Source organism: Anguilla anguilla, chromosome 6 (assembly GCF_013347855.1).
Source record: "Anguilla anguilla isolate fAngAng1 chromosome 6, fAngAng1.pri, whole genome shotgun sequence".
In the NCBI taxonomy this organism is placed as follows: domain Eukaryota; kingdom Metazoa; phylum Chordata; class Actinopteri; order Anguilliformes; family Anguillidae; genus Anguilla; species Anguilla anguilla.
The window spans coordinates 1,218,660-1,236,031 of NC_049206.1; the positions used below are offsets into that span (position 1 = coordinate 1,218,660).

General features: G+C 45.3%; 1 protein-coding gene across 1 annotated transcript in view; it reads right to left on the reverse strand.

Annotated features, from left to right (window-relative positions):
• Positions 1 to 3,074: 3,074 nt before the first annotated feature.
• LOC118228883 (tripartite motif-containing protein 35-like) overlaps positions 3,075 to 17,372 on the reverse strand; it is a 35,906-nt gene continuing 21,608 nt past the window's right edge. Inside the window, exons 4-6 of the mRNA XM_035420443.1 lie at positions 4,837 to 4,859; positions 4,318 to 4,436; positions 3,075 to 3,620 (exon numbers count right to left, since the gene is read on the reverse strand). Coding sequence (XP_035276334.1) covers positions 3,088 to 3,620; positions 4,318 to 4,436; positions 4,837 to 4,859 — 675 coding nt within the window. The 3' untranslated portion in view covers positions 3,075 to 3,087. The remainder of the gene's footprint in view (positions 3,621 to 4,317; positions 4,437 to 4,836; positions 4,860 to 17,372) is intronic.

Consider the following 17,372-nt stretch of genomic DNA (forward strand, 5'->3'; position numbering starts at 1 on the left):
TGTGGAAGCAAACGCACGCAGGCACGGGGAGAACATGCGTGAACACGTTCTACCCACTGCACCACCGTGCCGTCCTTAATAAACATAATGAGAAATCAAGAGGGTTTCTCAGGAAGGTTTTACCTGATTCAGACACGTTTGTTCTCTGGGGTTAAAGTCGTCGTTCGGCTCGTTGGACTGTTCAGGTTTGGGTGAGAGAGGAAATGAAAACAGGCAGGAACCTGGTCTCTCAGACCAGACAAGCGATCAGCCATGCTGGTGATTCCTTAGCTGATGTGTTCACTGCTAAACATTATAATGAACCTTCATCTAAACAAGTTAGGTTGACTGAGCACACATTCCTCTTTTCCCCCCTCCCCCTAACCTGCTAGTCATTGGATTGACGGAGGTAAATAACCTGGCTTGTGTGCGTAAATACCCTGATGCACTCCAAAGCACATTTATTATTTTATTTATATTTTTGGGTATTTGCATTTGGATCACCTGGTCCACCTATGAAAGGGTTATAGTCATTGGCTAAAAGACAGTATGATGACACCCAGGCAGGGTTCTAATGCATATTTAGTGTGCAGTTCATATCTTGATATTCATCTCAGAAGCACTATGACAGCAGCTACAGCTGGAGACAACATTCACCGTTCTGCCTACATTAACACAAAAACATGAGTCTGAGGAGTAAAAATAGTCTTAGACAAGACTTTCCTCATGACTAAGCCAAACTCTTTCTTTGGAATATTACTCCCATCTTTAGTGCCTATTTTACTTGCACTAAAAGACTAAAAGCATTAGGCTACCAGTGGTTTAAAAAAATTAAGTTAGATAAGATTTCACTCAATATAACTTCCAGGTTTTCAGTCAAAAACAAAGCACAACTCATTCAACAGCCAGAGATCTCAATGAGCTGCTAATTAGTAGAATCAGATGTGCCAAAATAGGGTTGAAATGAAAGCCAACAAGATGGTAATCACCACCCTGCTTAAGACCCGTCCACCTGTCACTGATGATGATGATGATGATGATGTTGATGGTTTATTGGGGGGGTGTCACATCCCTGTTGATAATAAAGGGTTCATTACTTCTAGGGTGAGTAATTTTCAGTTTATTCTCTACTCTGTTCAGGGAGGGGGTGTTTATCGTTGCTCAGTGATGAGGACCGAGAGGCACTGTTGTGTCTGTGTGGAGTTTAAAGGAAAGCAGTGCACAGCAGACAGACAGAGAGCTGAGGGGAGCACACTGAGGGGGGGGGGGGGGCGACTTTGGAGGGACTGAATATAAAGATCCCGCTGTGGGGGGAGGATCGTGCGCTTGGACTCACACACACAGACACTCACACACAGGCCAGCGTGGGGCCCCATAGGGCCCAGAGCCCCCAGGGGCCCCAGTGCTCTCACACTCACACACAGGCCAGCGTGGGGCCCCCTGAGGGCCCAGAGCCCCCAGGGGCCCCAGTGCTCTCTCACACTCACACACAGGCCAGCGTGGGGCCCCCTGAGGGCCCAGAGCCCCCAGGGGCCCCAGTGCTCTCTCACACTCACACACAGGCCAGCGTGGGGCCCCATAGGGCCCAGAGCCCACAGGAGCCCCAGTGCTCTCACACTCACACACAGGCCAGCGTGGGGCCCCCTGAGGGCCCAGAGCCCCCAGGGGCCCCAGTGCTCTCTCACACTCACACACAGGCCAGCGTGGGGCCCCATAGGGCCCAGAGCCCACAGGAGCCCCAGTGCTCTCACACTCTCACACAGGCCAGGGTGGGGCCCCATAGGGGCCCAGAGCCCACAGGGGCCCCAGTGCTCTCTCACACTCACACACCTGGTAGAGCCAGGGCTTCACCCAACACCTCAGCACTGCTTCAGGCGCCCTCTTGTGGACAGAGTGAGTATGACCAGATGTTTCCTTCACTCTGAGAGTTCACAGCGCCACTTGGGGGCACTGGGCTTATCTGCATTTCTCAACTGATCTCAGATCAGGTCAAGTAAGCATGGAATGAACCCAAACCCAACGTATGAGGGGAGAATTTGTCTGTCTGTGTTCATGCTGCACTGGAGAGAGAGACTTACCTCATCACACACCTGGGAGACACACTGGTGACGGGTCAGGAAAAGAGCAGCACTCTGGAGTGATTCCACTGGTGCATTTATTACAATTCAACTGATTACACACAAACCCACATACTTATAATACCGTGATATAACACAGTAATTAGTTGGCAATAACATTGTGAAGTTACAGAAAAAAATTTGACATTATGATTTAAAAATCAATGGAAAATTTGTTCACATAAGCGCAACATTTTATGATCCGTTCACATAAATTCTCAAAGATTCGGTACATTTGTGGAGTTTCTGGACGCCCCTTGGTGAGAAACTTACTAGAGCTGTGAAATTAGTGTTTTGATTTGCGGTTATCTCACTATGGTTGGCAGCTTGGCCACGCGCTGATGAGTGGATTTGTTTATGTAGTGGAGATTTACTCCAGGAAAGGGAATAACGAGCCTAGTAACACAACAACGTCATCTTCAGCGACTAAGAGGAGCTGACACCAAAAAAGTGTGAGATGAACATCTCATCCTTCTTCCATGAAGACGAGATGAGGGAAGAATGGAGACAGTGGGAGCTGTTCTGATGTCTGTGAAGCTGCTGATTGTCAGTCACAGAAGCCACTGTGAAGGACACAGGTGCAGCCAAGCAGTCAGAACACCGGGAGTCTGTGTGGAAGCTGACCTGGCTTCAGGACCGTCCCTACAAACCATGGAGAGCAGCCTAACTGATTCAAAGCTAAAGTTAGCCATCTCCACTGGATAACAGAACTCCTAAATATCCCATTCACAGAGCGGGATTTAAACAACTCTATTTCAGCCAGCTCACTTAACGATGTTAAACGGATATATTTTATTCTCTCTTGCATCCTTTATTCAGTGTTTCATTAGGAAATGGGAGTGGGGGGGGTGGCGACACTAACGGAATAAATAAATGAATAAAATGCAATCGATGCCCCCCCCCCAACCAAACACGATCGCAGCAGCACCCATCCACCCCACCAAACTAGCCCCCCCCCCCTCCCAACCAGGCCCCCGCTCACCCCCCCTGCCTACAGTGAAATCCTGGGGGAAACACTGGACACCTTCAGTGGATCGGTACACATAAAATCAAACCAGAATAATGGAAACACTCTCTCAGTGAAGGAGTGTTTAAAAGTGTAGAGAGGAGTGTTGTCACTGGGGTCAGAGAATGACACCTCCCCCCTGTCCCAGTCCAGCTGCACTCTGACCCTCTGGGGTTTCCTCTGCACAGTGAGGGCTGTAGGTGGGGAGGTCAGAGCTGTGTATTCCCCACAGTAGTGCACTATACTCCACACTCCTGCTGGGCTCAGACCCACAAATCCTTTCCTGCTGATGGACTCTTTAGCCACACCCACCACCCAGTCCTTACCCCCCACTTCTACATCCCAGCAGTGTCTCCCTGAGCTGAATCCCTCAGAGCCCAGCACACACAACGGCCATCCATCAAATCTCTCTGGATTGTCAGGAACCTGCTGACTCTCAACACTGTATCTCACACTGGTCAGATCCTCAGACAGTGAGAGGAGGGGATGTGCTGTGTTTGGGTCCAGAGTCACAGGAGCTGAAGGGACAGAAAATGAGACGTCAGCAGAAGTGTAGTATAGGCGGTAGTGTAGTACATCGGGTAAGGAGTTGGTCTTGTAAACTAAATGCTGCAGTAACCTAAAAGTCACAGGTTAGATTCCCCGGTAGGACACTGCCGTTGTGCCCTTGAGCAAGGTACTTAACCTGCATTGCTTCAGTATATATCCAGTTGTATCATTGGATACAATGTAAATGCGGTGTAAAAAGCTGTGTAAGTCACTCTGGATAAGAGCTTCTGCTAAATGCCTGTAAAGTGAAGAAGTGAAGTCAGCACTAATCTGCACAAAGGGAAACCGTCAGACACAATGGGCTCCTAATGATATAAACTGGGTTTCACTAAACTAACCATTATAGCCTCAGATACATGTGAGAGAAGCACCAGAACTAAAAGCTAAAACTATGTAATGTCACACATTGAATAATCTTTGTTCGAGGGAGCAAAGCCTGTTTTTGTGCAGCTCCTGTCCTTCCCCTTAAATACAGTATCACTCTTAAAGCAGCATTTTATTATGAGCATCAGTGACATTAAGGACTGGTGCTCAGTCTCTTCACTCCAGGGCTCTTACACAGACAGAAACAATATGACTCTGACTGGCTTCATCAGCTTGTGGAAAGGATGCTGAAGATTCCCCCTGCAGATTGACAATGTGGAGCACCCTGCTCCCAGTACTCACTGTATTGAACAGTCCCCAGCATCTTCTCCCACACTCTGTACTTCAGATTTCCCAGGTGCTTGGCCACATCAATCAGCGCTCCTGAGACCTTCTCTGGATCCGCCAGTGTGCACTGGGCTCTGCAATAATATTCAGGAGTCACTTGTGCTGTGGGCGTGGCTTCATTACCATAGAAGATTATCAGCAGCAGCATCAGATCTTCATTCTATAAGAAAATGGCTCCATCCCTCCCAGTATTCTGCCACACAGCCCCACTGGCTGCCAGATATGAAGCAGCCCGACCCCACTGAGGGACACACACACAGGAGGAGGGGGGATTTATATTACAGGTAAAAATTCATTTAATTACTTTAGTAATTTTTAAAAACTTCCCTCTATATATTGTCATTATTAATTCTGCAGTAATTATTATAGAGAGAAACATTGCACACATTCTGCAGTACCTCACTGATAGAACACTACAGGGCTGATAAACTACTTTAGATATTTATCCTGATGAGAGAGGATGGATTTTCTTACCTATTTTGTGTGTCCTTGTAGCTCTGAAATAAGAGTGAATTATTATCAATGTAGCCAATACTGTAGATAAAACAAAGTAATATCTGACTGTATGTTGCTGAACAAGCTTTAGATATGACACATGACACAGAAAAATAAATGTGCTGCTTTATCATAGTTAAGTATGTGTACAGTGAGTGGATCTAAAATGATGAGAAACTTGTAAACAAAATTTGCCTGTAAAAAGGAGACTAATTCTACTGCTTAATAAGCTTTGAATAGATTTGATAATATTAGCAAGTTTACATTTAAAGGTGGTTTAGAGAATACTATATTCTCTAAATAAATTCTATGCGCTCTGCTCCTGCCGACTGGCTGAAGCTAAGCAAGTGTGGGCTTGGTTAGTACTTGGATGGGAGACCACCAGGGAATAGTGAGTTGCTGCTGGAAGTGGTGTTGGTGGGCCAGCAGGGGGCAATCTTCCCTCTGGTCAAATAAACCCCAATGCCCCAGTGCAGTGATGGGGACACTGTGCTGAAGGAGATGCCGTCTTTCGGATGAGACGTTAAACCGAGGTCCTGACTCACTGTGGTCATTAAAGACCCCATGACACTTGTCGCTAAAAGTAGGGGCTTCCCAGTGTCCTGGCAAAATCCCAGATCTGGCTCTCGCAAAATTTGCCACCAAATCATCCCCTGATTTAATTGGCTAAAATATGCTCTCTCCCTCTTCCACCTTTGCTAATATGTAGTGAGCTTTCAGGTGCAAAATGGCTGCCGTGCATCACCCAGGTGAGTGCTACACATCGGTGGTGGGTGAGGTGAGTTCCCCCTCACTGTAAAGCACTTTGAGCATTTGGAAAGGCGCTATATAAATGCAAGGATATTATTAATATTCTATAAATGAATGTGCATTAACAGCAGTTTGTATAGAGTACTGCACACACAGAGTGAACAGGTCTTACCTGCAGGAATGAGATGTCTTCAGCTCCCAGCTCCTGTTCTATGGCTCTGATTTGTTCTGAAAGCGATGATATCTCTTCTGTCATCTTCTCAATCTTCTCCTTCATCATCTGACTCTTCCGCTCCTCTTCCTCCCTCAGTGCAGTGATCCTGGCTGCCTCTTCATCTTTAAGGAACTGCTGAAGTTTCTCAAACTCCATCTTTATCTGTCTCTTTGTGTGCTTGGCCTGGCTCTGGAATAAACATTATTCACCACCATTTCAGCACAGTCCAGAGCTGCATTTTCAACACTATGATTTAAAGGCCTCAGTACAGTACCTTGATGTGCGCTGCAGTTTTATCACAGATTAGTTTCACTGCATTAAAGGCTTTTAGCTTATCCTGCAGTGGAGCCAGTGCAGTCCTAAGTTTCTCCTGGAAAGAAATGACAGAGTCCACACTTTACTGAGGAAACAGACTTACAGTAAACTTCACTGCCTACACAAACAGCACAAGAGCCCCTGCTCAGACAGAGGGGAGCCAGAATGGAGACTCAGGCCACAGCTTGTGTAAAAACAATGTGTTCACTGACACATATCAGTGCATTGCCTCAGTTGCATTGCCTATATTCATATTATTTTTACAAAAAAGTTTAAAAACATTTTTAAATGATAATGCCTCAAGTTTGATATGCTGTATCTTTAGAGTTACATTTGACACACTAACAGTAATCTGCCCTCTAAGGCCACATTGTGTCAGACACATATATCTGAGGCATGAACTTTGACCCCCTACTGTCCCATGCTGAGCACTGCTCCCTAACACAGCTCTGAGAATGTCTCCACACTCCTGCCCCGTCTTCCTGTCTCTCTGTCAGTCATGTGACACATAGTCATGGGCTCAAACATGCAAAACCTGAAAACTAAAATTGTTTATATCTTTAGCTCATAACCCTTTAGATATGCACTATTTCATACAAAATTCAAAATAATGAAAAATAGTCATATTTAATATTAATTATATTTATGAAAAACATTTTATAGTTCAGCATGGTCTCAGTAGATGACAGCACAACAAAGCCCAACTTCAAAAAAATCTGCGTAATTGCAATCATCTTTTGCAATGACTTTTAAAATGAAATTTAATTTTCAAACATAAATTAATTTAAATAAATGGTAAAAGTCTAAATTCTATTATAAATCAGTTACCTTATACTCTTCTGCTGCCTCCTGAACTGGTAGCAGTTCATGGTTTGCATGTTTTCTTGAAGTTTGGCAGATCACACAGACGGGTATTTGGTCCACTAAACAGAAGAGTTTGAGTTTCTCACTGTGCAGACTGCAGAGCACTTCAGATCCTGCTTTAGCTCTCTGACGTCTCTCCTTTAAGAACGCCTCACAGGTATTCCTCAGAGACAGGTTAAAGGGAGGTGGGTCCTTTGAAGATCTTCTCCTGCAAACTGGGCACTCCTGAGATCCCTTCTGTTCCCAGCACTGCTGCAGACAGGCCTTACAGAAGCTGTGACTGCAACTCAGGACAACAGGATCCCTGAAGATTTCAGAGCACACAGGACAGGAAAGCTCCTCTTCCAGGAGAGAAGATCCAGACGCCATTCTGTCTGTTCTGAGCTCAGTAAGGGCTTCTGCTAAATCTGCAGTTTAGTTTCACTTTTACTTATTGCTGTTATGCAAAAACAGCAGATTAAAAACAATTTAATTTAGTCCCAAATCTCTGTTTTTCCCTGCCTGTTTTTATTCCTCAGGCAAAATCTTTATAAATTCCTAAATTTCTGAGAAATATACATTGAAATCATATCATTAGATCCCCAGCGTAAGTAATGTGCCTGTGTGAGAGAAACTGTACTTCCCTCTTCCTGTTAGACACGCCTGATTGTCAGAGACAGCACTTCCTGCAGGGGGCAGCATTGTACCACTGAGGTTTGAGTGGCTGTCTGCAGTTTTAGACCAGCCCTGTTCTTCAGGTTCGTTTTTATGTTGCATTAATTTCAACTCAAAGTCTTATTTAAAATCTGTTCTGATATCAATGCTAATAGTATAATCTTTTAGATATTTATATAAAAAGGTAAAAACAAAAAAAAAATCAATCCATCCTTCCATTATCTAACCCACTTATTCCTGGTTGGGATCGCAGGAGGTGCTGGAGCCTATCCCAGCATGCATTGGGCGAGAGGCAGGAATACACCCCCGTCAGTTTGCCAGCCCATCACAGGGCACACACACCATTCACTAATGCACTCATACCTGAGGGGAAATTTAGGTTCTCCTGTTAACCTCGGCTGCGTGTGATTGGACTGTGGAAGCAAACGCACGCAGGCACGGGGAGAACATGCGTGAACACGTTCTACCCACTGCACCACCGTGCCGTCCTTAATAAACATAATGAGAAATCAAGAGGGTTTCCCAGAAAGGTTTTACCTGATTCAGACACGTTTGTTCTCTGGGGTTAAAGTCATCGTTCGGCTCGTTGGACTGTTCAGGTTTGGGTGAGAGAGGAAATGAGAACAGACTGGAACCCGGTCTCTCAGACCAGACAAGCGATCAGCCATGCTGGTGATTCCTCAGCTGATGTGTTCACTGCTAAACACTCTAATGAACCTTCAATTAAACAAGTTAGGTTGACTGAGCACACTCCTCTTTTCTCCCCTCCCCCTAACCTGCTAGTCATTGGATTGAGGGAGGTAAATAACCTGGCTTGTGTGCGTAAATACCCTGATGCCCTCCAAAGCACATTTATTATTTTATTTATATTTTTAGGGATTTGTGTTTGAATCACCTGGTCCACCTATGAAAGGGCTATAGTCATTGGCTAACAGACAGTACGATGACACCCAGGCAGGGTTCTAATGCAGATTTAGTGTGCAGTTCATATCTTGATATTCATCTCAGAAGCACTAAGACAGCAGCTACAGCTGGAGACAACATTCACCGTTCTGCCTACATTAACACAAAAACATGAGTTTGAGGAGTAAAAATAGTCTTAGACAAGACTTTCCTCATGACTAAGCCAAACTCTCTCTTTGGAATATTATTCCCATCTTTAGTGCCTATTTTACTTGCACTAAAAGACTAAAAGCTTAGACTTAGGCTACCAGTTGTGTAAAAAAATTAAGCTAGATAAGATTTCAATCAATTTAACTACCAGGTTTTCAGTCAAAAACAAAGCACAACTCATTCAACAGCTAGAGATCTCAATGAGCTGCTAATTAGTAGAATCAGATGTGCCAAAATAGGGTTGAAATGATAACCAACAAGATGGTAATCACCACCCTGCTTAAGACCCGGCCACCTGTCACTGATGATGATGATGATGATGATGTTGATGGTTTATTGGGGGGTGTCACTTCACTGTTGATAATAAAGGGTTCATTACTTCTAGGGTGTGTAATTTTCACAGTTTATTCTCTACTCTGTTGAGGGAGGGGGTGTTTATCGTTGCTCAGTGATGAGGACCGAGAGGCTCCGTTGTGTCTGTGTGGAGTTTAAAGGAAAGCAGCGCACAGCAGACAGACAGAGAGCTGAGGGGAGCACACTGAGGGGGGGTGCGACTGTAGAGGGACAGTGAATATAAAGATCCCGCTGTGGGGGGAGGAGCGTGCGCTTGGACTCACACACACAGACACTCACACACAGGCCAGCGTGAGGCCCCCTGAGGGCCCAGAGCCCCCAGGGGCCCCAGTGCTCTCTCACACTCACACACAGGCCAGCGTGGGGCCCCATAGGGGCCCAGAGCCCCCAGGAGCCCCAGTGCTCTCTCACTCTCACACACCTGGTAGAGCCAGGGCTTCACCCAACACCTCAGCACTGCTTCAGGCGCCCTCTTGTGGACAGAGTGAGTATGACCAGATGATTCCTTCACTCTGAGAGTTCACAGCGCCACTTGGGGGCACTGGGCTTATCTGCATTTCTCAACTGATCTCAGATCAGCTCAAGTAAGCATGGAATGAACCCAAACCCAGCGTATGAGGGGATAATTTGTCTCTGTCTGTGTTCACACTGCACTGGAGAGAGAGACTTACCTCATCACACACCTGGGAGACACACTGGTGACGGGTCAGGAAAAGAGCAGCACTCTGGAGTGATTCCACTGGTGCATTTATTACACTTCAACTGATTACACACAAACCAACGTACTTACAATACCACTATATACCACAGAAATTAGTTGGAAATAACATTGTATAAGTTACATAAAAAATGATTCAAAATCAAAGGAAAATTTGTTCACATTAGCACAACATTTTATGATCCGTCCTAAGAAATCCTCAATGATTCAGTACATTTGTGGAGTATTCCTCAGAGACAGGTTATAGGTTGTAGTTCCCTTGAAGATCTTCTCCTGCAAACTGGGCACTCCCGAGATCCCTTCTGTTTCCCAGTACTGCTGCAGACAGGCCTTACAGAATCTGTGACTGCAACTCATGACATTTTATTTGATATTATGATTTCAAAATCAACTGTACATGTGTTCATATAAGTGCACCATTTTATGATCCGTCCTCAAAGATTCTCAAAGATTCGGTACATTTGTGGAGTTTCTGGACGCCCCTTGGTTAGAAACTTACTGGAGCTGTGAAATTAGAGTGTTTTCGATTTGCGGTTATCTCACTATGGTCGGCTGCTTGGCCACGCGCTGATGAGTGGATTTGTTTATGTAGTGGAGATTTACTCCAGGAAAGGGAATAACGAGCCTAGTAACATGACAACGTCATCTTCAGCGACTAAGAGGAACAAACACCAAAAAACTTTGGGGTGAAAATCTCATCCTCCCATGTAGATGAGATGAGGGAAGAATGGAGACAGTGGGAGCTGTTCTGATGTCTGTGAAGCTGCTGATTGTCAGTCACAGAAGCCACTGTGAAGGACACAGGTGCAGCCAAGCAGTCAGAACACCGGGAGTCTGTGTGGAAGCTGGCCTGGCTTCAGGACCGTCCCTACAAACCATAGAGAGCAGTCTAACTGATTTAAAGCTAAAGTTAGCCATCTTCATTGGATAGCGGAACTCCTAAATATCCCATTCACAGAGCGGGATTTAAGCAACTCTATTTCAGCCAGCTTGCTTAACGATGTTAAACGGATATATGTTATTCTCTCTTGCATCCTTTTTTCAGTGTTTCATTAGGAAATGAGAGTGGGGGGGGGGGTGCCAAAAAAAAGGGAATAAATAAATAAATGAATAAAATGCAATCGATGCCCCCCCCCCCCAACCAAACACGATCGCAGCACGCCCATCCACCCCACCAAACTAGCCCCCCCCCCTCCCAACCAGGCCGCTCACCCCCCCTGCCTACAATGAAATCCTGGGGGAAACACTGACACCTTCAGTGGATCGGTCCACGTTAAACCAGGACAGAAGAATGGAAACACTCTCTCAGTGAAGGAGTGTTTAAAAGTGTAGAGAGGAGTGTTGTCACTGGGTCAGAGAATGACACCTCCCCCCTGTCCCAGTCCAGCTGCACTCTGACCCTCTGGAGTTTCCTCTGCACAGTGAGGGCTTTAGGTGGGGAGCTCAGGGCTGCGTATATCCCGTAGTACTGCTGTATACCCCACACTCCTCCTGCTGGACTCAGATCCTCAGGCCCTTTCCTGCTGAAGGACTCTTTAGCCACACCCACCGCCCAGAGCTCACCCCCCACTTCTACATCCCAGCAGTGTCTCCCTGAGCTGAATCCCTCAGAGCCCAGCACACACCACTGCAACCCATCAAATCTCTCTGGATTATCAGGAACCTGCTGACTATCATCACTCCATCTCACACTGGTCAGATCCTCAGACAGTGAGAGATTAGGATGCGCTGTGTTTGGATCCAGAGTCACAGGAGCTGAAGGGACAGAGAATGAGACGTCAGCAGAAGTGTAGTACAGGCGGTAGTGTAGTACATCAGGTAAGGAGTTGGTCTTGTAAACTAAATGCTGCAGTAACCTAAAGTCACAGGTTAGATTCCCCGGTAGGACAGTGCTGTTGTACCCTTGAGCAAGGTACTTAACCTGCATTGCTTCAGTATATATCCAGCTGTGTCATTGGATACAATGTAAACGCGGTGTAAAAAGTTGTGTAAGTCGCTCTGGATAAATGCCTGTAAAGTGAAGAAGTGAAGTCAGCACTAATCTGCACAAAGGGAAACCGTCAGACACAATGGATTCCTAATGATATAAACTGGGTTTCACAAAAACAGCCTTTATAGCTTCAGATACATGTGTGAGAGAAGCACCAGAACAAAAAGCAAAAAATATTTAATGTCACACATTGAATAATCTTTGTTAGAGGGAGCAAAGCCTGCCGGTGTTTGTGTAGCTCCTGCCTTTCCCCTTAAATACAGTATCACTCTTGAAGCAGCATTTTATTATGAGCATCAGTGAGATTAAGGACTGGTGCTCAGTCTCTTCACTCCAGGGCTCTTACACAGACAGGACCAATATGACTCTGACTGGCTTTATCAGCTTGTGGAAAGGATGCTGAAGATTCCCCCTGTACAGTGACAATGTGGAGCTCCTTATCCCCAGTACTCACTGTATTGAACAGTCCCCAGCATCTTCTCCCACACTCTGTACTTCAGATTGCCCAGGTGCTTAGCCACATCAATCAGCGCTCCTGAGACCTTCTCTGGATCCGCCAGTGTGCACTGGGCTCTGCAATAATATTCAGGAGTCATTTGTGCTGTGGGCGTGGCTTCATTACCATAAATATTATCAGCTGCAACATCAGATCTTCATTCTATAAGAAAATGGCTCCATCCCTCCCAGCTTTCTACCACACAGCCCCACTGGCTACCAGATATGAAGCAGCCCGACCCCACTGAGAGACACACACTCACAGGAGCGTAGGTGGGTGGGGGGGGATTATATTAGAGGTAAATATTCATTTATCTTATCATTACTTTAGTATTGAAGTCATTGTTAATGCTGCAGTAATTAATATAGAGAGGGAAACATTGCAAACACATTCCACAATACCTCACTGATAGAACATTATAAAGCTACTTTTGATATTTATCCTGATGACAGAAGATGCAGTTTGCTTACCTGTTTTGTGTGTCCTTGTAGCTCTGAAATAAGGAGAGTGACTTGTTATCACTGTAAACAAAACTGTAGATAAAACCACAGTAATATCTGACTGTACGTTTCTGAACAAGCTTTGGACATGACACATGACACAGAAAAATAAACGTGCAGCTTTATCATAGTTAAATATGTGTACAGTGTGTGGATTTAGAATGATGAGAAACTTTAAATCACACTTTTCCTGCAAAAAGGAGACTGTAATTCTACTGCTTGATAAAGATTTGAAGAGATTTGATGATATTTGCAAGATTACATGAAAAGGTGGTTTAGAGAATATTATATTCCATAAATGAAGGTGTGAGAGCATTAACAGCAGTTTGTATAGAGCCCTGCAGACACAGAGTGAACTGGTCTTACCTGCAGGAATGAGATGTCTTCAGCTCCCAGCTCCTGTTCTATGACTCTGATTTGTCCTGAAAGGGATGATATCTCTTCTGTCATCTTCTCAATCTTCTCCTTCATCATCTGACTCTTCTGCTCCTCTTCCTCCCTCAGTGCAGTGATCCTGGCTGCCTCTTCATCTTTTAGGAACTGCTGAAGTTTCTCAAACTCCATCTTTATCTGTCTCTCTGTGCGCTGGCCTGGTTCTGTAATAAACATTATTCACCATCATTTCAGCACAGTCCAGTCCTGCATTTTCACCACTGTGATTTAAAGGCCTCAGTACAGTACCTTGATGTGCTCTGCTGTTTGATCACAGATTAGTTTCACTTCATTAAAGTCTTTTAGCTTCTCCTGCAGTGGAGCCAGTGCAGTCCTGATTTTCTCCTGGAAAGAAATGACAGAGTCCACACTTTACTGAGGAAACAGTCACACAGTAAACTTCACTGCCTACACAGACAGCACAAGAGCCCCTGCTCAGACAGAGGGGAGCCAGAATGGAGAGTCAGGTCACAGCTGGTGTAAAAACAATGTGTTCACTGTCACACACATCAGTGTATTGCTTCTCTGTCAGGACATGCCAGGTAAACAGGTATGCTTGTGCAAAATTGGAAAAACTAATATCCTGTTTGTATCGGCAAAATTAAACTTTTAACATGAAAATGTCTCTGGTGTAATGTGCTGTATTTTTTGAGTTACATTTGGCACATTAGGTGTGGTCTGCCCTCTAAGGCCGCATTGTGTCAGGCACATATATCTGAGGCATGAACTTTGACCCCTACTGTCCCATGCTGAGCACTGCTCCCTAACTCAGCTCTGAGAATGTCTCCCACACTCCTGCCCCTCTCTCCTGTCTCTCTCTGTCAGTCATGTGACACATAGTCAGGATCTCAAACTGCAGTCAGGCCTGAGAACCAAAATGGCTCCTTTATCAGATCATAACTCTTAAGATATGCACTTAGCACATTATTCATTAGAAATTCAAAATTATGAAAAAAGATTAACATTTAATATTAATTATGTTTATGAAATTGTGTTTAAAGTTCAGTATGGCCTCAGTAGTTGACAGCAAAACAAAGCCCACCTTTTTAAAAATCTGAGTAATTGCAATCATCATGACTTTTTAAATGAAATTTAATTTCTAAATATAAATTTAATAAAATAAATGACTAAAGACTAAAATTTAAAGACTAAATTATATTTTTAATCAGTTACCTTATAGTCTTCTGCTGCCTCCTGAACTGGTAGCAGTTCATGGTTTGCATGTTTTCTTGAAGTTTGGCAGATCACACAGACGGGTATTTGATCACCAAACAAAAGAGTTTGAGTTTTTCACTGTGCAGGACTGCAGAGCACTTCAGATCCTGCTTTAGCTCTCTGACTTCTCTCCTTTAAGAACGCCTCACAGGTATTCCTCAGAGACAGGTTAAGGGGAGGTAGTTCCCTTGAAGATCTTCTCCTGCACACTGGGCACTCCCAAGATCCCTTCTGTTCCCAGTACTGCTGCAGACAGGCCTTACAGAAGCTGTGACTGCAACTCAGGACAACAGGATCCCTGAAGATTTCAGAGCACACAGGGCAGGAGAGCTCCTCTTCCAGGAGAGAATATCCAGACGCCATTCTGTCTCGGTCTGTTCTGAGCTCAGTAAAGGCTTCTTCTAATCTGCAGTTTAGTTTCACTTTTACTTATTGCTGTTATGCAAAAACTGCAGATTAAAAAAGAATTTAATTTAGTCCCAAATCTCCGTTCTTCCCTACCTTTTTTATTCCTCAGGCAAAATCTTTAGAAATTCCTAAATTTCTGAGAAATATACATTGAAATCATATCATTAGATCCCCAGCGTAAGTAATGTGCCGGTGTGTGAGAAACTGTACTTCCCTCTTCCTGTTAGACACGCCTGATTATCAGAGACAGCACTTCCTGCAGGGGGCAGCATTGTACCACTGAGGTTTGAGTGGCTGATCTGCCAGCAGTTTTAGACCAGCCCTGTTCTTCAGGTTCGTTTTTATGTTGCATTCATTTCAGCTCAAAGTCTTATTTAAAATCTGTTCTGATATATGCAGTCAATTATAATAGTATAATCTTTTAGATATTTATATAAAAAGGTAAAAACAAAAAAAATCAATCCATCCGTCCATTATCTAATCCACTTACTCCTGGTTGGGATCGCAGGAGGTGCTGGAGCCTATCCCAGCATGCATTGGGCGAGAGGCAGGAATGCACCCCCGGACAGTTTGCCAGCCCATCACAGGGCACACACACCATTCACTAATGCACTCATACCTGAGGTGAAATTCAAATTCTTCCGTTAACCTCAGCTGCATGTGTTTGGACTGTGGAAGCAAACGCACGCAGGCACGGGGAGAACATGCCTGAACAAGTTCTACCCACTGCACCACCGTGCCGTCCTTAATAAACATAATGAGAAATCAAGAGGGTTTCCCAGGAAGGTTTTACCTGATTCAGACACGTTTGTTCTCTGGGGTTAAAGTCGTCGTTCGGCTCATTGGACTGTTCAGGTTTGGGCGAGAGAGGAAATGAGAACAGACTGGAACCTGGTCTCACAGACCAGACAAAGCGATCAGCCATGCTGGTGATTCCTCAGCTGATGTGTTCACTGCTAAACATTATAATGAACCTTCATCTAAACAAGTTAGGTTGACTGAGCACACATTCCTCTTTTCCCACCTCCCCCTAACCTGCTAGTCATTGGATTGACGGAGGTAAATAACCTGGCTTGTGTGCGTAAATACCCTGATGCCCTCCAAAGCACATTTATTATTTTATTTATATTTTTAGGGATTTGTGTTTGAATCACCTGGTCCACCTATGAAAGGGCTATAGTCATTGGCTAACAGACAGTACGATGACACCCAGGCAGGGTTCTAATGCAGTGTGCAGTTCATATCTTGATATTCATCTCAGAAGCACTATGACAGCAGCTACAGCTGGAGACAACATTCACCTTCTGCCTACATTAACACAAAAACATGAGTTTGAGGAGTAAAATAGTCTTAGACAAGACTTTCCTCATGACTAAGCCAAACTCTTTCTTTGGAATATTACTCCCATCTTTAGTGCCTATTTTACTTGCACTGAAAGACTAAAAGCATTAGACTACCAATGGTTTAAAAAAATTAAGCTAGATAAGATTTCACTCAAATTAACTACCAGGTTTTTAGTCAAAAACAAAGCACAACTCATTCAACAGCTAGAGATCTCACTGAGCTGCTAATTGGTAGAATCAGATGTGCCAAAATAGGGTTGAAATGAAAACCAACAAGATGGTAATCACCACCCTGCTTAAGACCCGACCACCTGTCACTGATGATGATGATGATGATGATGTTGATGGTTTATTGGGGGGGTGTCACTTCCCTGTTGATAATAAAGGGTTCATTACTTCTAGGGTGTCCTTTTCAGAGTTTATTCTCTACTCTGTTCAGGGAGGGTGTTTGTCGTTGCTCAGTGACGAGGACCGAGAGGCTTCGTTGTGTCTGTGTGGAGTTTAAAGGAAAGCAGCGCACAGCAGACAGAGAGCTGAGGGGAGCACACTGAGGGGGGGGGGGGGGGGGGTGGACTGTGGAGGGACTGTGAATATAAAGATCCCGCTGTGGGGGGGATCGTGCGCTTGGACTCACACACACAGACACTCAGACACAGGAGCCCCAGTGCTCTCTCACACTCACACACAGGCCAGCGTGGGGCCCCATAGGGGCCCAGAGCCCCCAGGAGCCCCAGTGCTCTCATACTCACACACAGGCCAGCGTGGGGCCCCATAGGGGCCCAGAGCCCACAGGAGCCCCAGTGCTCTCTCACACTCACACACAGGCCAGCGTGGGGGCCCCATAGGGCCCAGAGCCCCCAGGAGCCCCAGTGCTCTCTCATACTCACACACAGGCCAGCGTGGGGCCCAATAGGGGCCCAGAGCCCCCGGGAGCCCCAGTGCTCTCTCACACATCACACACAGGCCAGTGTGGGGCCCCATGGGGGCCCAGAGCGCACAGGGGCCCCAGTGCTCTCTCTCACACTCACACACCTGGTAGAGCCAGGGCTTCACGCAACACCTCAGCACTGCTTCAGGCGCCCTCTTGTGGACAGAGTGAGTATGACCAGATGATTCCTTCACTCTCAGAGTTCACAGCGTCACTTGGGG